Source organism: Acipenser ruthenus, chromosome 25, assembly GCF_902713425.1.
Source record: "Acipenser ruthenus chromosome 25, fAciRut3.2 maternal haplotype, whole genome shotgun sequence".
In the NCBI taxonomy this organism is placed as follows: Eukaryota; Metazoa; Chordata; class Actinopteri; order Acipenseriformes; family Acipenseridae; genus Acipenser; species Acipenser ruthenus.
This window is the reverse complement of record NC_081213.1, coordinates 26357052-26379696: the sequence shown is the minus strand read 5'-3', so window position 1 is coordinate 26379696 and position 22645 is coordinate 26357052. Positions and strand designations below refer to the sequence as shown.

Sequence of the window (22645 nt, the reverse complement as noted above, 5' to 3'; positions counted from 1 at the left end):
TTTTTTTTTTGGTTTTTTTTTAATACTGTTTCTAAATTGAATTAATAAAACAATAAACATTTTACACTGTTTCTAAACTGAATTCATAAAACATAAAACAAGTTTTTATACTGTTTCATAATCCCAAATTAGCTGCTCACACACGCGTATTCGTATTACACTATGTAACACAATTTTTGTTCCTGGGTAGTAAGTGTTATTTCCTAATTGCTTATGCCTCAAAAGTATAGAAATGCCACCATTTTGAAGTCTCCTATGACCTTGATGCCATCTCAGAAAAATGCAGATATGTATCCATTTAGGCAGCTGGAACTAAACTGAACTGGTGGGCTTAAGGCCCCTGTATTTATACTACTATTTATATTACTGGAAAGTTCTAGAAAGTTCTAGAAGTTACTCCAAGTTTACTCAGCATTGAATCTATCTGGAATGTTCTGGAAAATAGGTCAATTTCAAAATATCACTGTCCTGGTCACAAAAGCAAAGTTTCTGGGGAATAATAGCCATTTTCTATACTTTTGAGGCATAAGCAATTAGGAAATAACACTTACTACCCAGGAACCAAAAAAAAAAAAAAAAATTGTTACACGGTGTTATTATTATTATTATTATTATTATTATTATTATTATTATTTATTATTATTCTCTTAGCAGTCGCCCTTATCCAGCGCGACTTACAGTTGTTACAGTGTATCACATTACAAAGTGTCATATTACAAAATCAAAAATACAGTAAATAATTACGTTTGAGAGCGATTAAGACTAAGAGCAGTTAAACTTAAAAATATTTGGTTCTAAGAGTAAATTCGATTAAGAGCAAGTAGTAAGTACAATAAATGAATAAGAACGATTTTGAAATAAGAGCAATTACAAAAACAAAAACGTGAATGTACTGTTAATACAGAAAATATAATTAATTATGATTGAGAGCAGTACTAAAATACAGCAAAGTGTGGAGCAGTTAAGTGCAAGTACAAGCTGATGCTAGTACTGATACAGCTGGATGCCATATAGTCCAGTATAGTCGAGTTTACAGGTGCTGTCTGAACAGGTGTGTCTTGAGGAGGCGCCGGAAGGCGTGGTCAGGCCTGAGCAGTCCCTAGATCACATGAATGCAACATTCAGAAAGAAAGACTGAGCACAAGAGAGCTTTCAATGCTGCTACCACGTTCAGAATCGTAGCCTTTAAGCTTCATGGAGTGTTTAGAGTTCAGGCGTTACTGTGGGTAGAAAACGTAATTTGAAAAACAACAGCAACAACAACAACTGGAATGTGATTCCCTGCCCTCGCCACAAAAAGTGTGATTTACCCGCCCCTCGTTTTCATTGGAAACTGGAATAACTCCGCCTTCCAACATAAACTTCCAGTACAACTGCTGCAGGCATTGGGAATCTGTGTCGGTAAGTGCATTAATACCATCGCAATAATACATACCATTATACTAATTTAAAAATACACTACTGTACAGCAAGCAGACCGTGCACTGCACATTACTGCAAAAACAGTGGAACTGCAAGTTACGGCGTAACTGCTGCAGCAGAGTTCTCAGTGGTGTTGCAATAATGAATCTAGTCAAATTAAGCAAATGGGTGCATTTTAATACTCAGTTAGGCAGCGAGGGTAAATATTGTGTATTGCTAATTATTTCACGTTATTAGCAGCATTATGAATACAGCATTGTAGTATTGTTCGAACACAAGTAGGTTGCTGAACCAGTTTTTTCCAATGGAAACTGGAACGAAAGGTACACAATAACTCCGCCTTCCAACATAAACTTCCAGTACAACTTCTGCAGAAATTGGAATCTGTGTCGGGTAAGTGCATTAAAACCAGCCGTCGCAATAATACATACCATTATACTAATTTAAAAATACACTACTGTACAGCAAGCATACAGTATTATAATATTGTTCGAACACAAGTAGGCTACTCTACATGTTTTTCAATATCGGGCCAAATACATATTACTGTTTTAATTTTTTCCTAATGGTATTTATTTGGGCAACTCAGAAATATTATCTTAGAACCACAAATATATAATATGTACAACACCACGCTGAGTGCAAAAAAAGCTTGCTATTAGTAAAAAGAGTCTGAAAGTTATATGCAGAATGTGAAAAAGTACCTGTCAATGTTCCAGACAAAATTGCATAACCAAAAGATTCAGAGATAATTAATCATTTTACAGCAGTAAATGTTTTTCATTGTGCAATTCTCTTGGTTATGATGTCACTCATGCCACCAAGACAACGCTTTCTTTCAGCGCATTTTTATTGTACCACAGTAAGCCTGTATGAAAAAGCAGTTTCTGAGAGTAGAAACTAATGGGTTTATGGGTTTTAAGCTTTAGCGGTTGGCATTAGATCTTTTGGTTATTACAGAAACACATGGGTGACACTTTGATTGCTTGTCAGGGGAATGCAGCTGTTTGGCGTGGTCACTGACACTTGAAACCTCCGCTCAGAGAACTGGACAGTTCAACAGACCGCTCTAAATCTGGTTTCTGAAGAGAGATAGATCATGAGTTTGTGAGCTGTAGGGAAGGCCCTCAGTCAGTTTTAGCATTTGGAACTTCCATTGACAGGGGAAGACCTTTGCAGACTTTGACCTTTACGCATGATCGAGTTAATGATTAAAACAGTAACTTTAAGAAGAGCAGAATCAAGTTTCAATCCTACTGATGTAAACGGACGGCAAATGATTGTTTTGAGTTTTTTGTTTGTTTCAATTGGAAAAGCCACACAGTTCCTGGTATTCAGCATTCTGCAGAATGCAAAAAGATATATATATTTTTTTTCATGTTATCGATTTGTTTGATATTTTATATACTCTCCTGTAGTCACCATGTTATATTGAGATCAGCTAAATGATCTCAATATCTTGACATTAAACACAGTTATGTTGTCACATGGCACGGTATATCTGATTAAAATATTCACCATTGTGTATAAAAATACGTCTAAAGCATTTGCTTGGGTGTTTTCTTTTCTTATTTTTTTTTTCAGCACAAACTTCATTGCCCGCATTGCAATCACCTCTGATCTGCTACAGAATTAAGATTGCCTTAAGACGGTGGGCCCTGGCAACAGTAGAAAAGACCAACAATGTCTTACTATTCCAGAGTAGTGTTTTCCACACTCCACGCAAGTGCTGTGGGCAGGTTCTCAAAAGTGAAGCCAACCCAAGTTTTGCAGAGTTTTCCTGCCACATTGCACAAGCGAGCATGCCCTAAGTTGAGTACATCAGCAGCAGCAGCCAATGCTGAAAAGGCCCTGTCTTTTAACTATGTGATTGTGGGAGCTGGATCCGCGGGGTGCGTGTTAGCTAATCGGCTCTCTGAAAACCCTGATGATTCGGTGCTTCTCTTGGAGGCTGGACCAAAGGACATGCTCCTCAACAGCAAGCGCTTGTCTTGGAAGATCCATATGCCTGCGGCTTTGATCTATAACCTCAGCAATGACAAGTATAACTGGTACTATCATACCACGGCACAGAAGCACATGAATAATCGGGTTATGTACTGGCCCAGAGGGAGGGTATGGGGTGGATCGTCCTCCCTCAATGCCATGGTGTACATCAGAGGACATGCAGAAGACTATAACCGTTGGCACAACGAGGGGGCCACTGGATGGGACTACGAGCATTGCCTTCCCTACTTCAAGAAGGCCCAGTCTCATGAGCTGGGTCCGAACCAGTACCGAGGGGGCAGTGGACCGTTACACGTTTCACGAGGCAAGACGGATCATCCACTACACCACGCGTTCATAGAGGCGGGCCAGCAGGCTGGATATCCGTTCACAGATGACATGAACGGGTTTCAACAGGAAGGCTTCGGCTGGATGGACATGACTGTTCATAAAGGTAGCGTACACTACAACAGCGGGGGATTGCAGGTTTTCTTTGGTGTGATTGTATTAAAAGAGGGCAGCTCCGGAGGAAACAAAATGTTACTTCAGTTTGTTTCTTACCACTTAGTATTAATATTAATTCAGGGTATACAGGTATTTCAAATACAACGCCATAGATAAACTGCTGCACCCTGGTTCATGTGCTTTAGGTCACACAGTCTGATTACAGCTTTACCACGAGAGTGCGTTGAACATGGGAGGGGATTAGACACCAGCAACGTCTGTTACTTTACTAAATATTTAGTAATAATTTTAACTGAAGAACTAATTATAATTATAAGAGTATAAGAGTATTTTACACCTAATCAGCTTCCAAAAGTTGTAACTGTTTGTGGTCGTCCTCATGAAAATAAACATGCAATGTGAAAAATGTAAGTTTCAGATAGAAAATATCATACATGCATTTCCAGGCTGTGTTAGGATTAATGCCAAGTGGCAAAAATACATTAAAAAAAAAAAAAAAACACGTTTCTGATGTTTAAAAAGCAATTTTTAAAAAAGGGATCCCCAGCTGCTGTCTGTTACAGGTAACATCTTATGGAACACAAGTTACTGAATTAGATATTATATTTCATTAATTGTATTGATGTTACTACTTACACTCAGTAGTATAGTGTATGCCTAATGAAATATGGATTTCACACTCGTGTAATGCTTTCTTCAGGTCAAAGATGGAGCTCAGCTAGTGCCTACCTACGTCCAGCTCTCACGCGGCCCAACTTAAAAGCTGCAGTGAAAACCCTCACAACAAGAATTCTGTTTGAGGGAACGAAAGCTGTGGGAGTTGAGTACATGCAGAAGGGAGAAAAGAAGAAGGTACATTTGTGGTTAAACTGGGTTTTCTACAATATGAAGCTGTATTCTCTAGTAGGAGAGAAGAGGGCCAGCAGCTGCAGGTGATCTTCTTCAGGTTAAATCCGAGTTAGTTTGATGTTATAAAATGATTCATGCCATCGCAATGAGCAGGCAGCATGCTGTTATGCGTTACAGCAACAACCAACACAGGATCATTATTCCCCCACTCCATATCAGTTACAGGTTATAGCATCTCCCAAGCCGTGTCTGTCACTATAAACTGTTACTTGAAGAGGAATTACAATAAATGGACAAGAACCTTATCTGATTCCAATGAACAAACTACCCCAATAGCAATCGGAAGGAAATTTTTTTGTTCCTGCTATGAGTGACACCTGATAATTTGCATAGCCTTTTGAAGAGCAAACAAAAAAAAAATCATGGCAGGTGATAACATATTTAAATGTTCTTTCATTTCCAAGTATACGTTCTTTAAACACGCCGTCAAATATGCAAATATTTATTATCATCTGTGCTCAGGCAGACTTTTTTTTTCAGATATATATTTTTTTCATAATTTTTTAAACACTTTTAAAATAGCTGTAAATGTTTACTTTGTATAGATTAAATGTTTAACCTTCCACGTAAGCAGGCGTTTACAGTTTAATCTATCATACACATTTTCAATGAAAAATTTGATTACGTTTGGTATTCAATACCTGTATTTAATTAAAAAGATAATTTTGATTTCCATATTGGATTTCATTTTATTGGTTTACAATATATCAAGATAATGTAAATGATGTAATGAAAAAATGTGAAATTCAATGCAAGATTCCCATAAAACAACTTTTGCATTTAGTAAAATATTATCAAGTATTATTATTAGTTTATTTTGCCCAAGGCAACTTACAGAGACTAGGGTGTGTGAACCATGCATCAGCTGCAGAGTCACTTACAACAATGTCTCACCCAAAAGACAGAGCACAAGGATGTTAAGTGACTTGCTCAGGGTCACACAGTGAGTGAGCCAGGATTTGAACCAGGGACCTCCTGGTTATAAACCCTTTTCTTTAACCACTGGACCATTCAGCCTCCACTGAATGTTTTCAAATGTAATTTCCCAGGTTTATGCCAACAAGGAGGTCATTGTGAGTGGAGGTTCGATCAACTCCCCACAACTTCTCATGCTGTCCGGAATTGGAAATGCAGACGACCTTAAAAACCTGGGAATCCCTGTCGTGTCTCATCTTCCAGGTAAGAAGGAATTAGTTCACTTGAACTCATGGTTTTGCATGTTTGAGGTGTGCAGGCCATTTAAATTGGAAAATTACATTTTTAACAAATATTTATTTTACATAACCAACACATTTTTCTTACCACTATATGCCCATTTCCTTAGGGTGAAAATTCCAGACCAGTATGGTCACAATTAACTTTTAAAAAGGGTGCCCCATACCAAGATGAAGCTTAAACCTAACCAGAGTAAGAATAAGGAATGAGCACACCTTCCATCAGCCACACCAGGCATGGTACTGCTGGAGAAACCGCAGGTCCAACACTGCCCCTAGTACTGGATCCCCTGTTTCCTATTGTCTTCCAGGGGTTGGCCAGAACCTTCAGGATCATCTGGAGCTGTATGTGCAGCAGCAGTGTACTCAACCCATTACTCTCTACCAGGCTCAGCAACCCTTCCTAATGGTTAAGATTGGCCTGGAGTGGCTAGGGAGATTTACAGGTACCATCACATTGAAGCCAGTCTGGTATTACATTATATTACTGGGAATTGCCAGTATCAGCTATAGGCGCTGTTAAAACCCAGGATATACCATTTAAAATGCTGCAGATATGCTGTAATGATCTTGAATAGATCTGTTTGTGTAACCTGCACAATAGGAATATTTAGAAGGTATAATGTTGGGGTACAAATGTTGCATGTTGCTGTAATATAAACTGCTATGTTTTGGGTGTCTTCTCGCCATGGTTAATTGGCTGCCATGAAAGCAAAGTTAATTGTTTTTTCCTCTAGGATATGGTGCAACCTCCCATTTAGAGTCTGGAGGATTCATCAGAGGACACCCGGGCGTGACTCATCCTGATATACAGTTTCACTTCCTCCCATCCCAAGTTATAGATCATGGACGAGTGAATCCGAAAATAGAAGCGTATCAAGTAAGTATAAACAAAGCAGCTTCCCAGGAAAACTGTGAAACTATCTTAAATTACTAGTTCAGTTAGGAAACTCATTTAATAAAGCATGGACTAAAGAACACTACTACATTATACATATTTACACTACATTCTTTGGCCTTTGACCTCGCCTTTAGAGGTATCCCTGTCCATAAATTAGTTTGGAGATAAGTGGAGAAGCTTACCATAGCCATGGGAAGGGAGGCAGAATAGCTGCCCTCCCCGTTAGACAAAGACAAAAAACAGGTAGAGGCGAACTCTGGTGCACAGCGGGAACGTAATGGATTGAGGTAAGATATAAATCCATTCCTTGCAGAATATTGGACGTATTGTTTAACAAAAGACAAATAAGATACTAGCTATTCGACTTACTATTTGATCTGGTATTAGAAGCGCCTAAAATATGCTTGTTGTTTGCATGATATGATCTGAGGTTAAAGCGAGTGCCTGAACCACCACTTTGCTTAATTTCTAAGATGTACTGAATAATTTATTTTATTATGTAGGTTCATGTTGGACCAATGAGAAGCACAAGCAGAGGCTGGCTTAAGCTGAAGAGTGCCAATCCACAAGACCATCCAATTATTGAGCCGAACTACCTGTCAACAGGTAAGTGGTTTTAAATCTTTAAAAAGGTGATTTACTTACTTTTAATGATAGAAGTCCAGGGACTTGAATGTTGGTTATCACAAAGTCCCCTTTTAATGATTTAAACAACTGCTGTATTTAAAATTATTCACCGTTTAGATCTGTATTGCAGTAATTTAGATTTGTAGACTGCTACTGGGTGAAGTCAATGCACCAGCCCAACATGTTAATATTGTATGTGAAATTAAATACAGTACATTTTAACATGATTCTGTTTTATCATATAATAATGATGTTTTGGAGTTCATACATAAGTGACTCAGCCTTGGATATTTTCTAGGCACTGTTCTTGTTGGATGTTTACGGCTACATATTTCCGAGATTACAGATGGAGTTCAGTTCAGGTGAAATAATATCTGGTTTATTTCACCTCTTTATTTTAAATACACAGATATTGATGTCTGGGAATTCAGACAGTGTGTCAAACTTTCCAGGGAGATTTTTGCCCAAGAAGCCTTCGACAAGTTCCGTGGCCAAGAAGTTCAGCCAGGCATCAATGTCCAGACAGACAAGGAAATCGATGCCTTTGTTAGAGAGAAGGCCGACAGCGCCTACCACCCCTCCTGTACCTGCAAAATGGGGCAGCCCTCCGACCCCATGGCTGTGGTTGACCCCCAAGCCAGGGTGATAGGGGTGGAGAACCTACGAGTGGTGGATGCCTCCATCATGCCAAGCGTGGTTAGCGGGAACCTTAACGCACCAACCATCATGATCGCTGAGAAAGCTGCCGACGTCATCAAGGGCCTTCCACCGCTCCATGAGAAGAATGTACCTGTTTACAGAGCTAAAGCCCAGCGGTGAATGGGTGGAGAAAATACAACCATGATTATACACAGACGGTACCCAGCTAGTGATGTGCCATTCTGCCTCACCCATCTCCAGTTTGAACGGCTTGCCCATCAACAAACAGGTGTTTAAACCTGGATAGGTGCGTTTTTTAAATAGTTCTGTTTTTACAATTTAACTGTACAGATTAATGACAGAGCATTTTAAAAGCAGTAGTAATGCTTTCAAAACATTTCCTTGCATTGTTTACAAGCCGATTTTAAACTGACACTTTTTAAAAAGTTGACCGTGCTGTTTTTATGCATACATTTACATGTCTTAAATTCCGTTCTTACAGTCGATTCATAAGCATGCAGAAGCACTGTTTTATACAAGCAAGATTAAGCAAAATAATAAAGGTCTTTATTATTGAAATCCCGGGAGCACAGAATATGGGTTAATGCACTTCCGTTTTTTTGAGCTGTATTAATACTGATTAGATTAACTGAATGTAATCTATTACAGTTACTGATAAGATTAACTGAATGTAATCTATTACAGTTTATACTTAATCTTCTATTAATCATGTCCTGCTTTTTCAAATAATAGATAAGAGTGTTAGTGTACCACTACATTCAGTTTAATCAACAGGTAATAATTTAGGCTCACAGTTCAGTTTAAACCAAACAAAAAGAATATCATGTTCTTGTCTGACTTGAGCACTGCACACTTTCCTTAATAATACACTCTTTAAAGCTGGTATAGTTTGCTTACTTGTCCACTCAATATTCCAGAAAAACCGGGTTAATTCATATTGTTGATCCACAGTGTAGTCTAATCTAAAGAATATGTAGCATTATTGACTGTTGTGTGTCCGGTGTCATGCTGAATTTAAAAATCCAGTTTGTGTTTATTGAAATTCTTAGGATGTCATCTCACAGTTTGATCCAGGACAGAATTCAAAGTAATACTTTACAGATCACTAATGATACAAAATCAAGAAACACCAGGTACTATACAGTATATGCTGCTACTGTAGTGTTGTTTAAGAAATAAAGTGGGGGAGGGCTCTTGAATACAAACTTTAAAGAGCACAAGTAGTATTTTCAACCATGTACATTGCCACAGATTATTATTTTCACCTTATTATTTTTTATCCATACAATATTTAAATACATATTTAATTCAAAACTGCTATTAAAAATGATGAAATCGCTGTGTTTTTGTAAACTCTCATACATTACTTTTCAAGATTATTTTGTTTTGTTTTATTCCTTTACTTGCAAACTGGTTTAATGAGAGAAATAAACTCCAGTGCTTGGTGAGTATATTACATACCCAAGCATCATAAGGTGGCATTAAAATACAAATATAGATCTCACTATACCATACATACAGTCACAGGAAAGTACAAATTAGCTCACCTTATTACACAAAGATTGGAATTTCATATAAAAGAAAGTAAGAAACAATAGCACTATACGTTTACTTGTGCAATGACAGACAGCTGTGTGCTAAGATTTAAATACCATTGGTATAGAATTAAAACAATTCAGTTTTCAGGAATCCCTGACATGAGGTAAAAGTAACTTGGTTTAGTCTTTAGTTATCAACACAATTTACAAGAACTTTTCAAAAAAGAATGCATATTAGATCCGATGATACCAGTACTTGCTACGTACAGTACAATATGCCTGTGTTTGAAACGGATCTCCACAAGATAAATTGACCAGAACACATTTTCACATGAACAGTTGAAGAGCCCTTTCTGTATGCACATCCATTGTTAAATACTTTTAAGGTATTTCACTACACCAGTCAGGAATTTGAAAGCATAGTTTACTTTAAGGTTTCATATTAAATCAAATATTTGTTTTTTTCTTATGAATAAAAACTTTTCATGTCATTTTTTTTCCAGATTGTAAACAAACATGGTTTGTGTCCAGATTGTTCTGTCGAGGGAACTATAGTTAAAATACCTTAACAGTGTAAAATGCCACATTTGAAATAGTTATTTAAAACACTGATATGTTTCTGTCTTCTCTTCCAGAGGTACTATTAAGAACATTGTAACATGGAGATACCATACCGCTTATCATCATCTCACATTTTACAGGGTTTGAAGGATTTGATCTCAAAATACCATACTACGGTATGCCATTGCCCAAGTATTTGAATAAATCCAGCTAATGAATCCAATAAAAACTAGACATTTTACTGAAACTACAGTTTAAACACCCCTACAGTTTTAAAGTATCTACATTAAAGTTCATATACTGTATAAACGACAGTACCTACTGACAGGAAGTGAATGTGTGTGCCGGGATGCAATGCTAATTCAATGGCATCCTATAGGGTGCAGCAGTGTTGTAAAGTAGCAATGCTTTTTCAAGACTGACGAACAGAACATTGACTTTTTATTTTAGATCATTGACAATGGCTAGAACAATCAAAAACAAGAACATTCAGATATCCTGCAGCCACTGGCCAAGCACCACTAGAAGGGCTGGTAAACAGGGGAAGTACAAGTCTTTATGTAGAGGTCCACAATGAAGATAAGGAAGGTGTATTGTGCATGATCATGACCCCAATGCAATTTCCTGTATATAATAACATTTTATAACTTGGATCCGTTTGGCTCCCGAAGAATCCATTTTAAGTATAATTAGGTTTTTATCAACTATTTATTTGAAATAGACCCTCGAAAGCATTGCTACATGACAATTATAAAAAGCAGAGGTGTGATTACTTTTAAGGTATTTCTGTCAAACATTTCAATCCCTGTAAACGACGTTACATTTGCTTCACTTTATCTGTCTGATCAAGCAGCCTCATCAATACACCAGATTAGTTGAGACTTTAACCAATCGGTGCAATTGTTTTGCACAGGATATGCAAAAAATGACCACAAGCATACAGAGCATTGCAACTTTTTTCATATGCTGTTAAAAGGAAATGCCATTTTTTGGCTTTTAAAATCAGCAGCATCCTCATTTTGCTTTTGTTTTATTTTATAGTGAGATAAACATTACAATGAAAGGAAATCTTATTTCTATTTTTAAAAACAGAATCATTATCGTTTTACTTTGTTTAATTTTTTGAAAACAAAAAGAACAAGCTATTCCGGTTGCTGAAAACAAGTCTTTGCATATCCTGTGTAAACATATATTCACATCGACTTAAAACGTATTCTTAAACAGAAAGGATACATCTTAGCAAAAAGAAAAGGCTGTTATACTATAGTAGTCTATGTTCCTAATAAAATAACATCAATCTATTTGATAAGAATGATAATAATTAAGAACCATATTGCTGCTGTTTTTCAAATACAGTACCATAAAATATAGAACATCTCTTTACAAAGTGTTTTTTTTAATATATATATATATATATATATATATATATATATATATATATATATATATATATATATATATATATATATATATATAACAATTGTACAGTACAGTTATATATCTACTATGAAATATTAAACAACATAGGCTAAAATTCAACATTAACCTGGCTGCAAGTGCATTATGAATGCCTTATATATATTATTTTATTTATTTATTTATTTATTTATTTATTTTTTTATTTATTTATTTCCCAGTGTGTAATGCATTTATTATGATGGTCATAGAAACAGACTAAATCTCTAAATAGCTTTACAATACAGTAAATAAAAGTGATATTGGTTTGTGTAAACTGGTATCATTTAGTGACTGAAAACTAATGTCGATGGTGCCATTGAAATAACAATTTGAAAAAAAAATGTAGAAGAGTATTAGAAGAATTTCAAGATTCAGGTTATATCTGGACACATACAGTGGATATGCTGTTGTCTTTTTGCAATGGAAATGTATTTTCTTGATATGCTAACGTATTACAAAGTGGCTGAGGTAATGACACTCTCTATTTGATTGTCATCACCAGTGACACACCTCACCTGCTAGAATGCATGTATGTTTTCTATTTCTTCAGTAGGCAGCCTTTTCCTAATGCCTCGGCCCTGTAATAATTTCCTTAAAAGGTGCAGTCATGCTTCTGTTGACCCCACGGGGGGGGGGATGTACCTTACCAAAGCAGGTTCCCCTCTAGAGTTCAGAGCGTAACTATTAGGAAGTCTGTTCTCCCCAATCAAAAGAGACACCTGATTCCAAAGCACTCTATGGCTTCAACTGGCTGCGTCAATCAAACTTTCCCAAATCGCCTGTTGATCCAGCTAGTGACTTAAAATATTCCAGCAAGGCACTTCTTTTGTTTGTTACCCAATCCGTGCATTTTTCCCTTTAGCAAATGCTATAAAGTCGTAATGCATATCATTTCGTCTGCTAAATCCTCCTCGTACTTCACAGAGTCTGGTTCTTCGTCGCTGTAGCCAGCACCTAAGTCGTGAAGCTCATAGTCCCACCTGCTGAAAATGGGGAACACTTCCCCATTGGCGGGAGTCGTCACGCTGCCATTGAGAAGATTGCTCGCTGCGCTTTCCATCTCGTCTATTGTCATGTCGCAAGCGTCCGCAATCTCATGCTTTGTGGCCGAGACAAACTTTGGGTCTTTCGCGTACCTTCCCAGTCCTTTAGATATTAATACCTGAAAGGAGAAGAATTATACTTTATTAGAATTTATTTTTATTACAATTATCCAGATTGGTCCCCCAACGAAATTTCAATCTAACAGCTACGTAACATGGTTTCTAAATTAGAATTACACTGTCTGACAGTAAATCCAGCTTAAAATTAACAGTCTGCAAATATCAACTCAATAGAAATTATCCAACAAAAAAGTCATGAACTGTTGCAGATTTAATAATTTGGACCAATTTTCTTTCCAAAGTCATAAAACCTCTACAGTAGAAATATATATTTTGATGCAATGATTAATTGCTTTATAGTATTCCACCTACCGCCTCAACCAAACTGGCTGCGCTCCCTCTCTTTTCATGGTATTTATGTCGAAACTCAGAAGGGATCTTTAAGTGTGCAGGCGTGTATGCCTTGTAGGGATAATCAGGGTCATCTGTGTACCAGGAGCTCATGTGCAGTGATGCAAGGCTGCCGTTGACATGGTCTCTGCGGTGGGGTCTGTCCACGCGGATGAGAGGGGTGTAGTAGGGAGGGCGCTCCTTGCTGACGGGAGTGGCTGGCGGGGTCGCCCAAGAGCGAGTTGACCGTGTGGGCGACAGCCTTTGAGCTCTGTTAGAATCTAGTCCTGCTACAGCCATCACCTATTTCACACCAAACACAAGTATTATACATCATACATTTTATAATGTCCACTTTTCACTTTCCCTTAATAGTTGTGCTGCAAATGCCCCCTCAGTTAAATATCCCAGTCAACATGGCATTAGGTAGCAGCACGTTTCAGCTCTGCAATTGAATCAGTGACATTGACTCAGTTCACAGGAGAGGCTACGCTACCTGGTGTTGCATTAAATGCAGCGGGAGGGCGGTGCGCTGGTGGAACGCAGGAGTCAGTGGGATTTCATCTTGGCTGCATTGTCTACGCAGACACTCAAAGTTAAAGGATGGCCTCCGGTTCGCTGAAAAGTAAAACAAAACGCAACATACTCGACAATGAAAATGGTTTCAACGGCACATGCAGCTGTTAACAGAGCTGTGCCTAGTAAAAGCGGTTCCTTTCAAACTCACGTCACGCTCAACAACTGGATTCTACTTCACACGCTCCATTTGAGTAACGTCTGAAGACCCAGTATTTTCTCTTACCTGTTGACCGATTGCTCCCTTTTCCTAAACTGGGATTCTCGAAGGCTAGCATGCAAGGTTCTATAATCTTTACACTCACTAATATTTTGCCTCACATGAGCAATCATAGAGGTTTTGTTTTTAAATTGAGGTGTCAGTTTCCTATAATGAATTTCAAGATCCGAAAAACAGCCTGTACAGTGCTCATTATTATGTACAGTACATGTGTGTCGCTTTAAAAGTCTAAGTTTGTGGTTGTGACTGTTGTTGCTGTGGTCCTAATCTTCAAAAATGTAAAATCTCTATAGCCAGTTGTGCAATGTGTCAGTCTGAACTTTGGTAGTTCCACAGAAGATGAGGTTGGCTATACTGTTTAGAACAGTGGGAGGATCCAAGATAAAAAGGGTTCCACATCCCTGACTCACCTTGGGGCGTGGGAGGGAGCAGCCGTCTCTTCGGAGAACGCCGTGAGTCATGATAGCTCTGCTGATCCTGCTCATCGTAGTATCCGTAAGGGTGATGGTAGCCTTTAGGGGTTTCATAGTCAAGGTCACTGTTGTGAAATCTCTCGTGGTATTCCTTATATGATCTCCTGGAATAGGAAGATGCATGCAGAGAGGTTATTGATAAGACAGTAGAAACTCACACTTACTAACTGTCAGGGTTCATTAAAGAGTCAATCACCCATCTCCTGAATGCATGCTGTCTTCTTCGTAACACTCCTCCCCGCTGTAATACTCCTGCTCTCTGGAGTAGCGATCCTCCTGGTAGTGCTCATCCATCGGAGGCTCTCCACGCCGGATAGTGGGTAAGCGGCCGTCCCCAGAGTCGGACCTACAGGGGCACAGGCACATCGCTCAGCTGTCTTCTTCATTGCGCAGCCACATGCTTACATGCAGAGAGCGTACACTTCAGGTAAGCAATTACATCGATGTGTTCGGTCAGCTTGTTTTGCTTATATACTTTGCTTTTTATAGCTTATTTAGAAACAAAACCATTACAGTCCTGTATCAATTACTATTCTATTTAGATACTAGTTAGTTTATCACTAGGTTTCTACATTATATTGTGTATTTGCTATGCAAACAATTCAAGCATGCAGTCACGTAACGTTAGGTACAGTAAGGGTTACAATATCATGTTATCCTCTTTCCTGTCTCAGTATCAACCAAATTGTAATAAACATACAGCAACATTCTAAACTCAAAGCTTTTTAGACTTTGATTCATAAACCTTCAGTTTTGTTTTATGCTGTATTTACTGTAGAAAATGACCCTTTTTCTTTACGTGGTAAAATAATAATATAGGAGTTAGGTTTGTGTCAAAACTGGCCAGGAAAGAGTACACATGTGATCTATCAAGCCACCTACCAGTGCTGATGTATTTCTGGATAACTGCCACCAATGATCATACACAAAAATATATACAGAGTCTAGAGACGTGTTCTACAGTGGACATACCTAATATATGTTTCATAGTAGTGGGTCCTATCCAAGCAGGCATAGAAATGATTGAGAGAAAGTATTTTGGTTAGGTAATCAAGAAATGAAAAGGAGTACAGAAGGTCAAATGCACCATATACAGTATACAGTACTATGCAGTAGATACAGTATATGACACATATGTATTTTTAATGTTGGATTAACATGCATGGATGCAGGAATAAGAAAACTGATATGGGACATGGAATGGGAAGCTTGAAGTCGTGCGGGTCGAAAGTCTTTATGTCTTTTTTATGTCTTGTTATTGGAGCCGTGTCAACTTGTTTATCACATAAACCCTTGGGAACAGGATTCTAGTTGTCACTTTACATCATAAGAGATATAGGGGTGTGCAAATATTGAGGTTTCCCCAAGTCATTTCCTTCAGCTTGTTACTCTTTTTTGTCAACAGTTTTCATGTAAATAACCCTGAAGAAGCGTCATTATTACATAACACAAAAGGTTAGGTCAACAGGTTTTATGTTAAACTACACATTTGGTGGAGCTGCTGTTTGATTGTCATTGATTGGTGACCAATAACTGTGTAGATGAGGTCCAGAGAGGAAAAGCTTTGCTTCATGTTTTTGTAATAAGGCTTTTTCAACAGGCTTCCTTATCTTTTAATTATTACCCAATGAGTGAGCATCTTCTTTAAACTTTAAACATTCAAAATGCGAGGAAAATACTAGAAGCAGATATTTAAAAATGTGTGTCTCTTCTGAGAAAACCTATACAAAATATAGGGAAGGGATTCTACATGGCCTGTGTCTTTTAAAAAGTAAGTAGCGGGGTTCCGAAAAATAGTGTTACACGTCCCCACATTGTTGCTACAACTGTTTAAATAACGTAACTGTAATTTTTCTTTTCATTGTTAACATCCTGACAACTTTTTACACTTAGAACTGGTTAGAAGTCTGTTTCAAAGCTCTTTTCAAAATGTCCGCTCTAATGCACTGGGGTTTGAGATCTGTCCTCTAAATCACTGCAGGAAAAGCGATTGAAAAAACAAACATGGATCGTTATTGCTGTGTTACCCGTTTGACGATGTGGGCAATAATCCTTACACTATCGGTGCACTAGAGCGGACATTTTAAACTTGTAGCAACACGTGGGGACGTGTAACGCTATATTTTTTTAATGGAAAGCAATTCACTCCCAATTGTCATGTATTGTCATAACATTTTTCTGGAAGGAGAAAAAAACATTAACAGTTGTTTTCTCTTTTTAAAATGTAGTGCCAATGACTTGGAGTAAACAGTTTTGTGAATTTCCCACTACTTTTTTTAACACTGAAGCCATACAGTCTTTGAAAAATCCATGTTAGTTACTCAGTTCATTATTGCTTGGATAATGTAACCCCCTTTAGTAAAGGAACATACTCGTGAGTCATAAACCACAAAACCAGATGATCCAATAAACAGGTGTCAACTTTTTATCATTATTAGAAAACATACCATATCAGAAAACAACCTTACGCTTTAGCACTACTGAAGTGTCAGAAAGAATGCAGTAAGACAGGCAAGTAACAGCAGTCACAAAGTGATCCTGCAGAGGCAGGCAGGTTGTTGTAAACATGGTTCTGATAGCCAGTGAGGAAGCAATGAGGAAAGCATGATTAGTCAGTCCCATCATTTTTCTCATTGGCAGTTTCTCTATCAAATTCAGTTATCTGTTTATTCATCATGTCTAGTCCAAACAAAAAAGATTCTCAAAAGTGAGATTTACCTTAAAAAAAAAAAAAAAAAATCAATAAATTCTCACCATTAACAAACATAGGGTTACACGTAAGTAAACGAGTACTCAAAACATTAATACAACTATTAATACTGAATCAGCTTACATATCCGGCAGGTTTCATAGCCTGATAAGGAGTAATCTTGGAATACCTTACCTATAATAAGATAAATTAGTTCTGTGAAAGCAGGCAGTTATGTATTTGAATGTTTATAGATTTTCTATTTCCCTCGGATGTTCTTTCGTTTGCATTAAAATACTTCAGTTACCTTTTGCCACTGGTTTTTCTGTGCTTTTCATACAGATCTCCCTTGAAGTATGGCCCGTGGGAAGGGTAACCGTTGGCGGAGTGATGTTCGTGGCTCCGATGGCCATGGTGTTTTCCATTAGGAATGAGGGACATGTTGGCATTGTTGAGGTTGGCATTGGTGGAGTTTGGTGATGTCTTTGAGACCGAGTTGTGGTTGTGATGGTTATGAGACAGGGAGTTCTCGGTTTTGCTGGACAGAGTCCGCCTCTCAGTATCAAAGGCTGGTGTCTTGACCTGCAGAGGGCGCTGTGTGGCGTTGGTCTGTTGTGCGGAGTTCCCTCTGTTGCCACTGCCATTGACATGAGTCACATGGTTGCCAAAAAGGCCACCATTTCTCTGGAACACAAAGAACTCCAGGCATTAACACGAAAGAATTCATGTTATACTGCAAGTCCTCTTTCTAAGAGTGAGGGCACGGCTTTTTTCATTTAAATCTCATCTCAATCAACATTTTACTGTGCACACAATTCAATAAATGAGACGTTTTGATGTTCGTGAAAAAGCACACCTTTAAATGACAAAAAAATCTGTTAATGAAAGTTATAGCATTAACTTATAATTCTCCAAGACGTTATTACTACAGTGCCCAAAAGTTTATAGAATCGAGCCCCCTGCACCATAACTTTCAGACAGTCAAAGTTCCGCCAAGCAGGTCTAGCCTGAGCAGGAATTACCCTATAGATATCCTCGTCTTCCTCAGGATTAACATCTATAACATCTTCATCTTGCAGGTCACATGATATTGCTCGTCGAATCTCAGGCCCAATATCATGCAGCGTCCGGAGACCAGCCTGCAATGATGGCAACAGGAAAATATAAATACCAGAACCATTTCAAAACAATGGGTTGTGTGACACAGGACAGCTTCTAACTATATATCACTGCCATAACAGGGAAACACTGTGACAGTATTCTTGTTACTGACTCTCGGAACTGTATATGTCAGGCTGTAGTCACTTCACTGAGGAAACACAGAATGCACAATCTTCCTATAGAGATCTGTGAAGAACTGGGTGAGATGTGGAATGAGGGGATGAGACGGTTTCTGAAAAGGGGAGTTTTTAATGTGTTGGTGGAACTACAGCAGCAATGCAACCGTAAATATATATATATTCTCATACTGGCCACATCCTGTAAAAACAGATAGAGAAGCAGCTGTCTATCTGTGGAATGCCTGAGATAAACAAGTTCAAATGCATGTTAAAGCAGTTTCAAAGGAATCAGCAACCGAAGCATGGCAATCTTAATATTTATGAATATATATTCAGTCTGTGCAGGTTGTTTTTGACAGTACGTGGTATGCGCAATAAATAATTTACAGTAAACAACTATAACAATTTGGAAAGATAACAATGATTTGTAATAATCAGTCTGCTCACATTTCAGAAATCACATCAAATATAGTTAGTAGACTAAAGAGGCACGTCCCTATAGATACCCAGTGCAACAGCACGAGAGATGTGCAGAAAATTTGAATTTGACTTTTAAGAGTAATACTAAAAATCTTGTTTAATATAAAAGCACACCTAGATGCTGCAAATGTCTTGTCACTCAAAGGGCAAAGCTCTACTTTCAAGAGGCCTTGGATCCTACATTTATCGAGCTCCTCCGAGTTAGTTCAGCAACGCAGAATAAGCTGGCTGCTTGTTTTAATACTTCTGTGACAGGGAGCCCTGTCTCTGGTTCTTGCATGGATGTGTGCAGCTGGGATGCCTTAGAAGAGACACGTTGCTAGGCAACCTGCTGGACTGTACTGCCATGCTACACAAAGGGGCTCTTTGTTGACATTGAGGAGGACAGCATCCGCTCGCAGGATTAACTACTATGAAACTCGTTAACTGCAACCAGGACTGTCGCAACGACCCAGAGTAGCCGAGAGGCTGGGATTTCAGCAACAGCAGTAGGTTAGTTTAAGGCATGTTCATCCCAAACAGTATAGAGAGGGTTGTCGTAGTGTAGTAGGTTCCTGGAGCATGACGTCTCTTTTAATGAGGCTAGCGCTCGCCTTGTGTGGCAAACCTTTACTGTTAGCTTTGTTTTGTTTTCTTTATTAAATCTGGCACTAGGGCTACCATTACTTGTACCCTAGAGGTAGCACTTGTGTTAAATAAAATAAGCGTGCCTGTGTGGCGTGTCAAAACCCAATGTTCTGTGTCTGACTCATTATTATTCAGTGACGACCCACGCAAATTTTCACCTAACTCAATCACCAGGGACTATGTAGTTTAGTGGGTCGTCTTTCTGATTCCTACACTAATGCAAGGGGTCTGTGTGAAACAAACAGTGGTGGTCTTAGCCTCACTACACTGCTGTCCACATCACAAATGAATAAAGGATAATAATATTCAGGGTCTTCAATGCTTTACTCAATGCTTTTATATTTACAGTCCTAGACAAGAACAGCACACCCCAACCTTGTTTATGAGCTACCTGTATCAATTATGATTGTCCATGCAAATCAAAGGAAACAAAAAGCGAGCAGAATTCTGACAGAAATGATGGCTTTGTATTCTGAAAACTGAACTGCCTGTACTGCTACTGAATGTGCTTTGGCTGTCCTTGACGTTATGTCTGTTAAATACGTTCATAAACTGACCCAGTATTCACACACATTATGCAACATAAAACAATATTTCATATCACACCCCTACACCCAACATGGTTTCCACTACCATATCTTCAAAATGTAAGAGAAGAAATGCAAGAAAAATGTTTTAAAAGTATTTCTCAAATGTATACTGACCTACAAACGTATCACAGAGACCATTTACCATACCGGTTTGTTTTTAGGTTGTGTAGATGTCATTTATAACTGGTGACACGGCTATGTAGAACACGGTAGTTGGCATATTAACTGTGGACTGTGGTTTGACACCTTCCTTGACATCATTTGAGACTTCTATTTAAAACAATAAAACAACATTCACTAAAGCACTATTCCGAGGATAACACCGGTCCATTATCAACTTGAACTAGTTATTGGGTATCAATACGTAAGTCCTAACATTCTAAAATACATTTCTGAGAAACATGCAAGAACAATTTAACACTAGCAACGTGTCTCCTGGCCTTAATCACATGTATTCTTCAAAGGCTGCTTTTTAAAAGAATACACATATTCTCTTACTAACAAGAAAACAAATTCAATCATAAATGTTGTCTAACATTTAGGCCACATTCCAGCGCAACACACAGAATATGAAAAATAGGTCTAACAATTTCTTTAAAAACAAAAAATGTTTGGAGCTGTAATATATCACAGATATATTAAAATTGTAAATCTCTGTGTGATTCTGTGTGAGGTTTTCAAATGAAAGACTTGGCATCTAATATAATTCACTGATTCTGTTCACTTTGGGTTTGTTTCACGAAATTAAGATATTAAATTTAGATGGATTCAACATTCAATTAAAATAAACTTTCTACAGACAACAATTAACATCAACAAGCCTGTCGTCCTGAATTTGCTACATCATTTTAAAAAGACTGTATTAACATATTCTTACATTAAAAAAAGTATTAGCCTGCCAAAAAACACCAGATATCTCTATTACATGAAAAAGGCAAATGATAGAAACATCTTTTGTCTAGAAAGTTAATATAAGAAAACACAAATACAGTACAGTTCTAGGCAGTAGCCAAATGAAACAGGAAAAGGACCTACACTGTAGCAGTGAATGTAAGAGACGTAGTTGTCCAAAGGTAGTCCAACAGATTTGTTCTTCTTTCTGGAGCCCATGTTAACAAGAGCAGGGAGCACAGCTTTTGAATGCATCGCGCCCCTGACATCCACGGAGATGTACTTTGTCAAATTCTCCTTTTCCTCTAACTGAACACCGCTGTGTGCATCACACAAAGGGGTTCCAGCAGCCCAATTAGACTGAGTTGAGTGACACATCACCCTCTGAGCGCTTTTCTTAACCTGCTCGCAAGGGATTCATTAGGCTCAGTTAAACCCCATTGACTGTCGTTTCAAAATTCAGCACAAGTGTGACACATGAAACAGCTATTTCATATCCCCAGGACGTCTGCTGGGATGAAGCTCTGGATAGATAGTTTAAGGAGCTCAGTGTACTCTACTGTCTGTTTACCATTACACTGGCAAGACAAGGGCATTTTTGTTCAAACTGCAACAAAATTAAACAGTAAATCTGTCCTTGAAACAGGAGACACCTCACCCTGTCACAGTCCCTTCTTTAAATAATGTACTAGCTTATTTTATTTTATTCTGGAAACCTCAAGGCCATGCAGGCTGCTGCCTAAAACTATTTCAGCTGACAATGCAATTCTAGCTCCCTGCAAACTGGGGTAGTTTACTTTCTAGTACTGACTGGCTTGCTACATGTACTGTATAAAATTAATATTTCCTTATGATTTACAATACAGTGTAAAGCATCCCCTCCCCCTCACTCTATAATGTACTTTGAAAGTAACATTTCAGAAAACATTTCTCTACAGGTTCTTTTGTGAGAATATAATGGTTATTATTGCGATCACCACTTAAGGATTAATAATAATAGTGTGTAAATGCATCAGCTTGTTCTTTCAAGCCAGACATTCTAACAAGCACGACTGCAAGGCTCATTTAATCTGTCTTGATTTTCTGCTTCTGAACAATTGTACTGGATGGAGGAAGAGCTGCCTATAAAGACTGTAATTAAAATGAATTACTGACGCACTCTGTAGTTTACCCTAAAATCCTGCAATCTTTTAGCTTTCATTTCCTCAGTGGGAGCAATTCAAAGTCACAATGAGCAGAGCACACTGCAGGAAAGAAACATTAATGTGTACAAAATGATGTTGCTTTCATATAATAGAATGCAATTTTTTTATTTTTATTATAGTTTTTCAAGAAGCTTTTTTAAAATGCATACCTGTACCGTTACCTAATTTGTTCTTACAGGGCAACAAGAAACTGACTAATTAAAATCACAACAGTGGCTATTAATTTAACAGACAGAAATGGTGTTGCAGTTTAAAAACACTGTATACTTATACAAGTCTACTGTTTTGCTGTTTACTACGTTTTATCCAGGCTTATTCCACGGTTTATATAAAAGAGAATCTGCAGTTATGGATATATCATATATATAAGCAATCTTAGT

At 37.9% G+C, this 22645-nt stretch overlaps 2 protein-coding genes across 14 annotated transcripts in view; one reads left to right on the top strand and one right to left on the bottom strand.

Annotated features, from left to right (window-relative positions):
* The first annotated feature begins 1060 nt into the window (after window positions 1-1060).
* Window positions 1061-9523, top strand: LOC117971355 (choline dehydrogenase, mitochondrial-like). 2 transcript variants are annotated; one of them, XM_034919547.2, is made up of 8 exons: window positions 1061-1401; window positions 3007-3862; window positions 4574-4725; window positions 5832-5961; window positions 6308-6442; window positions 6734-6876; window positions 7401-7503; window positions 7934-9523. In XM_034919547.2, exons 2-8 carry the CDS (start codon window positions 3106-3108, stop codon window positions 8341-8343), a joined length of 1830 nt encoding a protein of 609 aa, XP_034775438.2. In that variant the 5' UTR covers window positions 1061-1401; window positions 3007-3105; the 3' UTR covers window positions 8344-9523. The 2 variants fall into 2 exon arrangements, with proteins under 2 accessions (XP_034775438.2, XP_058855870.1); XM_058999887.1 differs by lacking the exon at window positions 1061-1401 and adding an exon at window positions 1434-1815.
* Window positions 9524-11691: 2168 nt separating this feature from the next.
* Window positions 11692-22645, bottom strand: part of LOC117413950 (voltage-dependent L-type calcium channel subunit alpha-1D-like) — an 84704-nt gene continuing 73750 nt past the window's right edge. For 11 of the 12 annotated variants that reach the window (XM_058999880.1, XM_058999876.1, XM_058999879.1 and 8 more), the window contains 8 exons: window positions 18215-18331; window positions 17500-17876; window positions 15476-15502; window positions 14700-14849; window positions 14441-14607; window positions 13731-13852; window positions 13217-13537; window positions 11692-12903 (listed from right to left, as the gene is read on the bottom strand). In XM_058999880.1, the coding sequence (XP_058855863.1) occupies window positions 12610-12903; window positions 13217-13537; window positions 13731-13852; window positions 14441-14607; window positions 14700-14849; window positions 15476-15502; window positions 17500-17876; window positions 18215-18331 (1575 nt within the window). In that variant the 3' untranslated portion in view covers window positions 11692-12609. The remainder of the gene's footprint in view (window positions 12904-13216; window positions 13538-13730; window positions 13853-14440; window positions 14608-14699; window positions 14850-15475; window positions 15503-17499; window positions 17877-18214; window positions 18332-22645) is intronic. The other variant, XM_058999877.1, reaches the window with a different exon arrangement.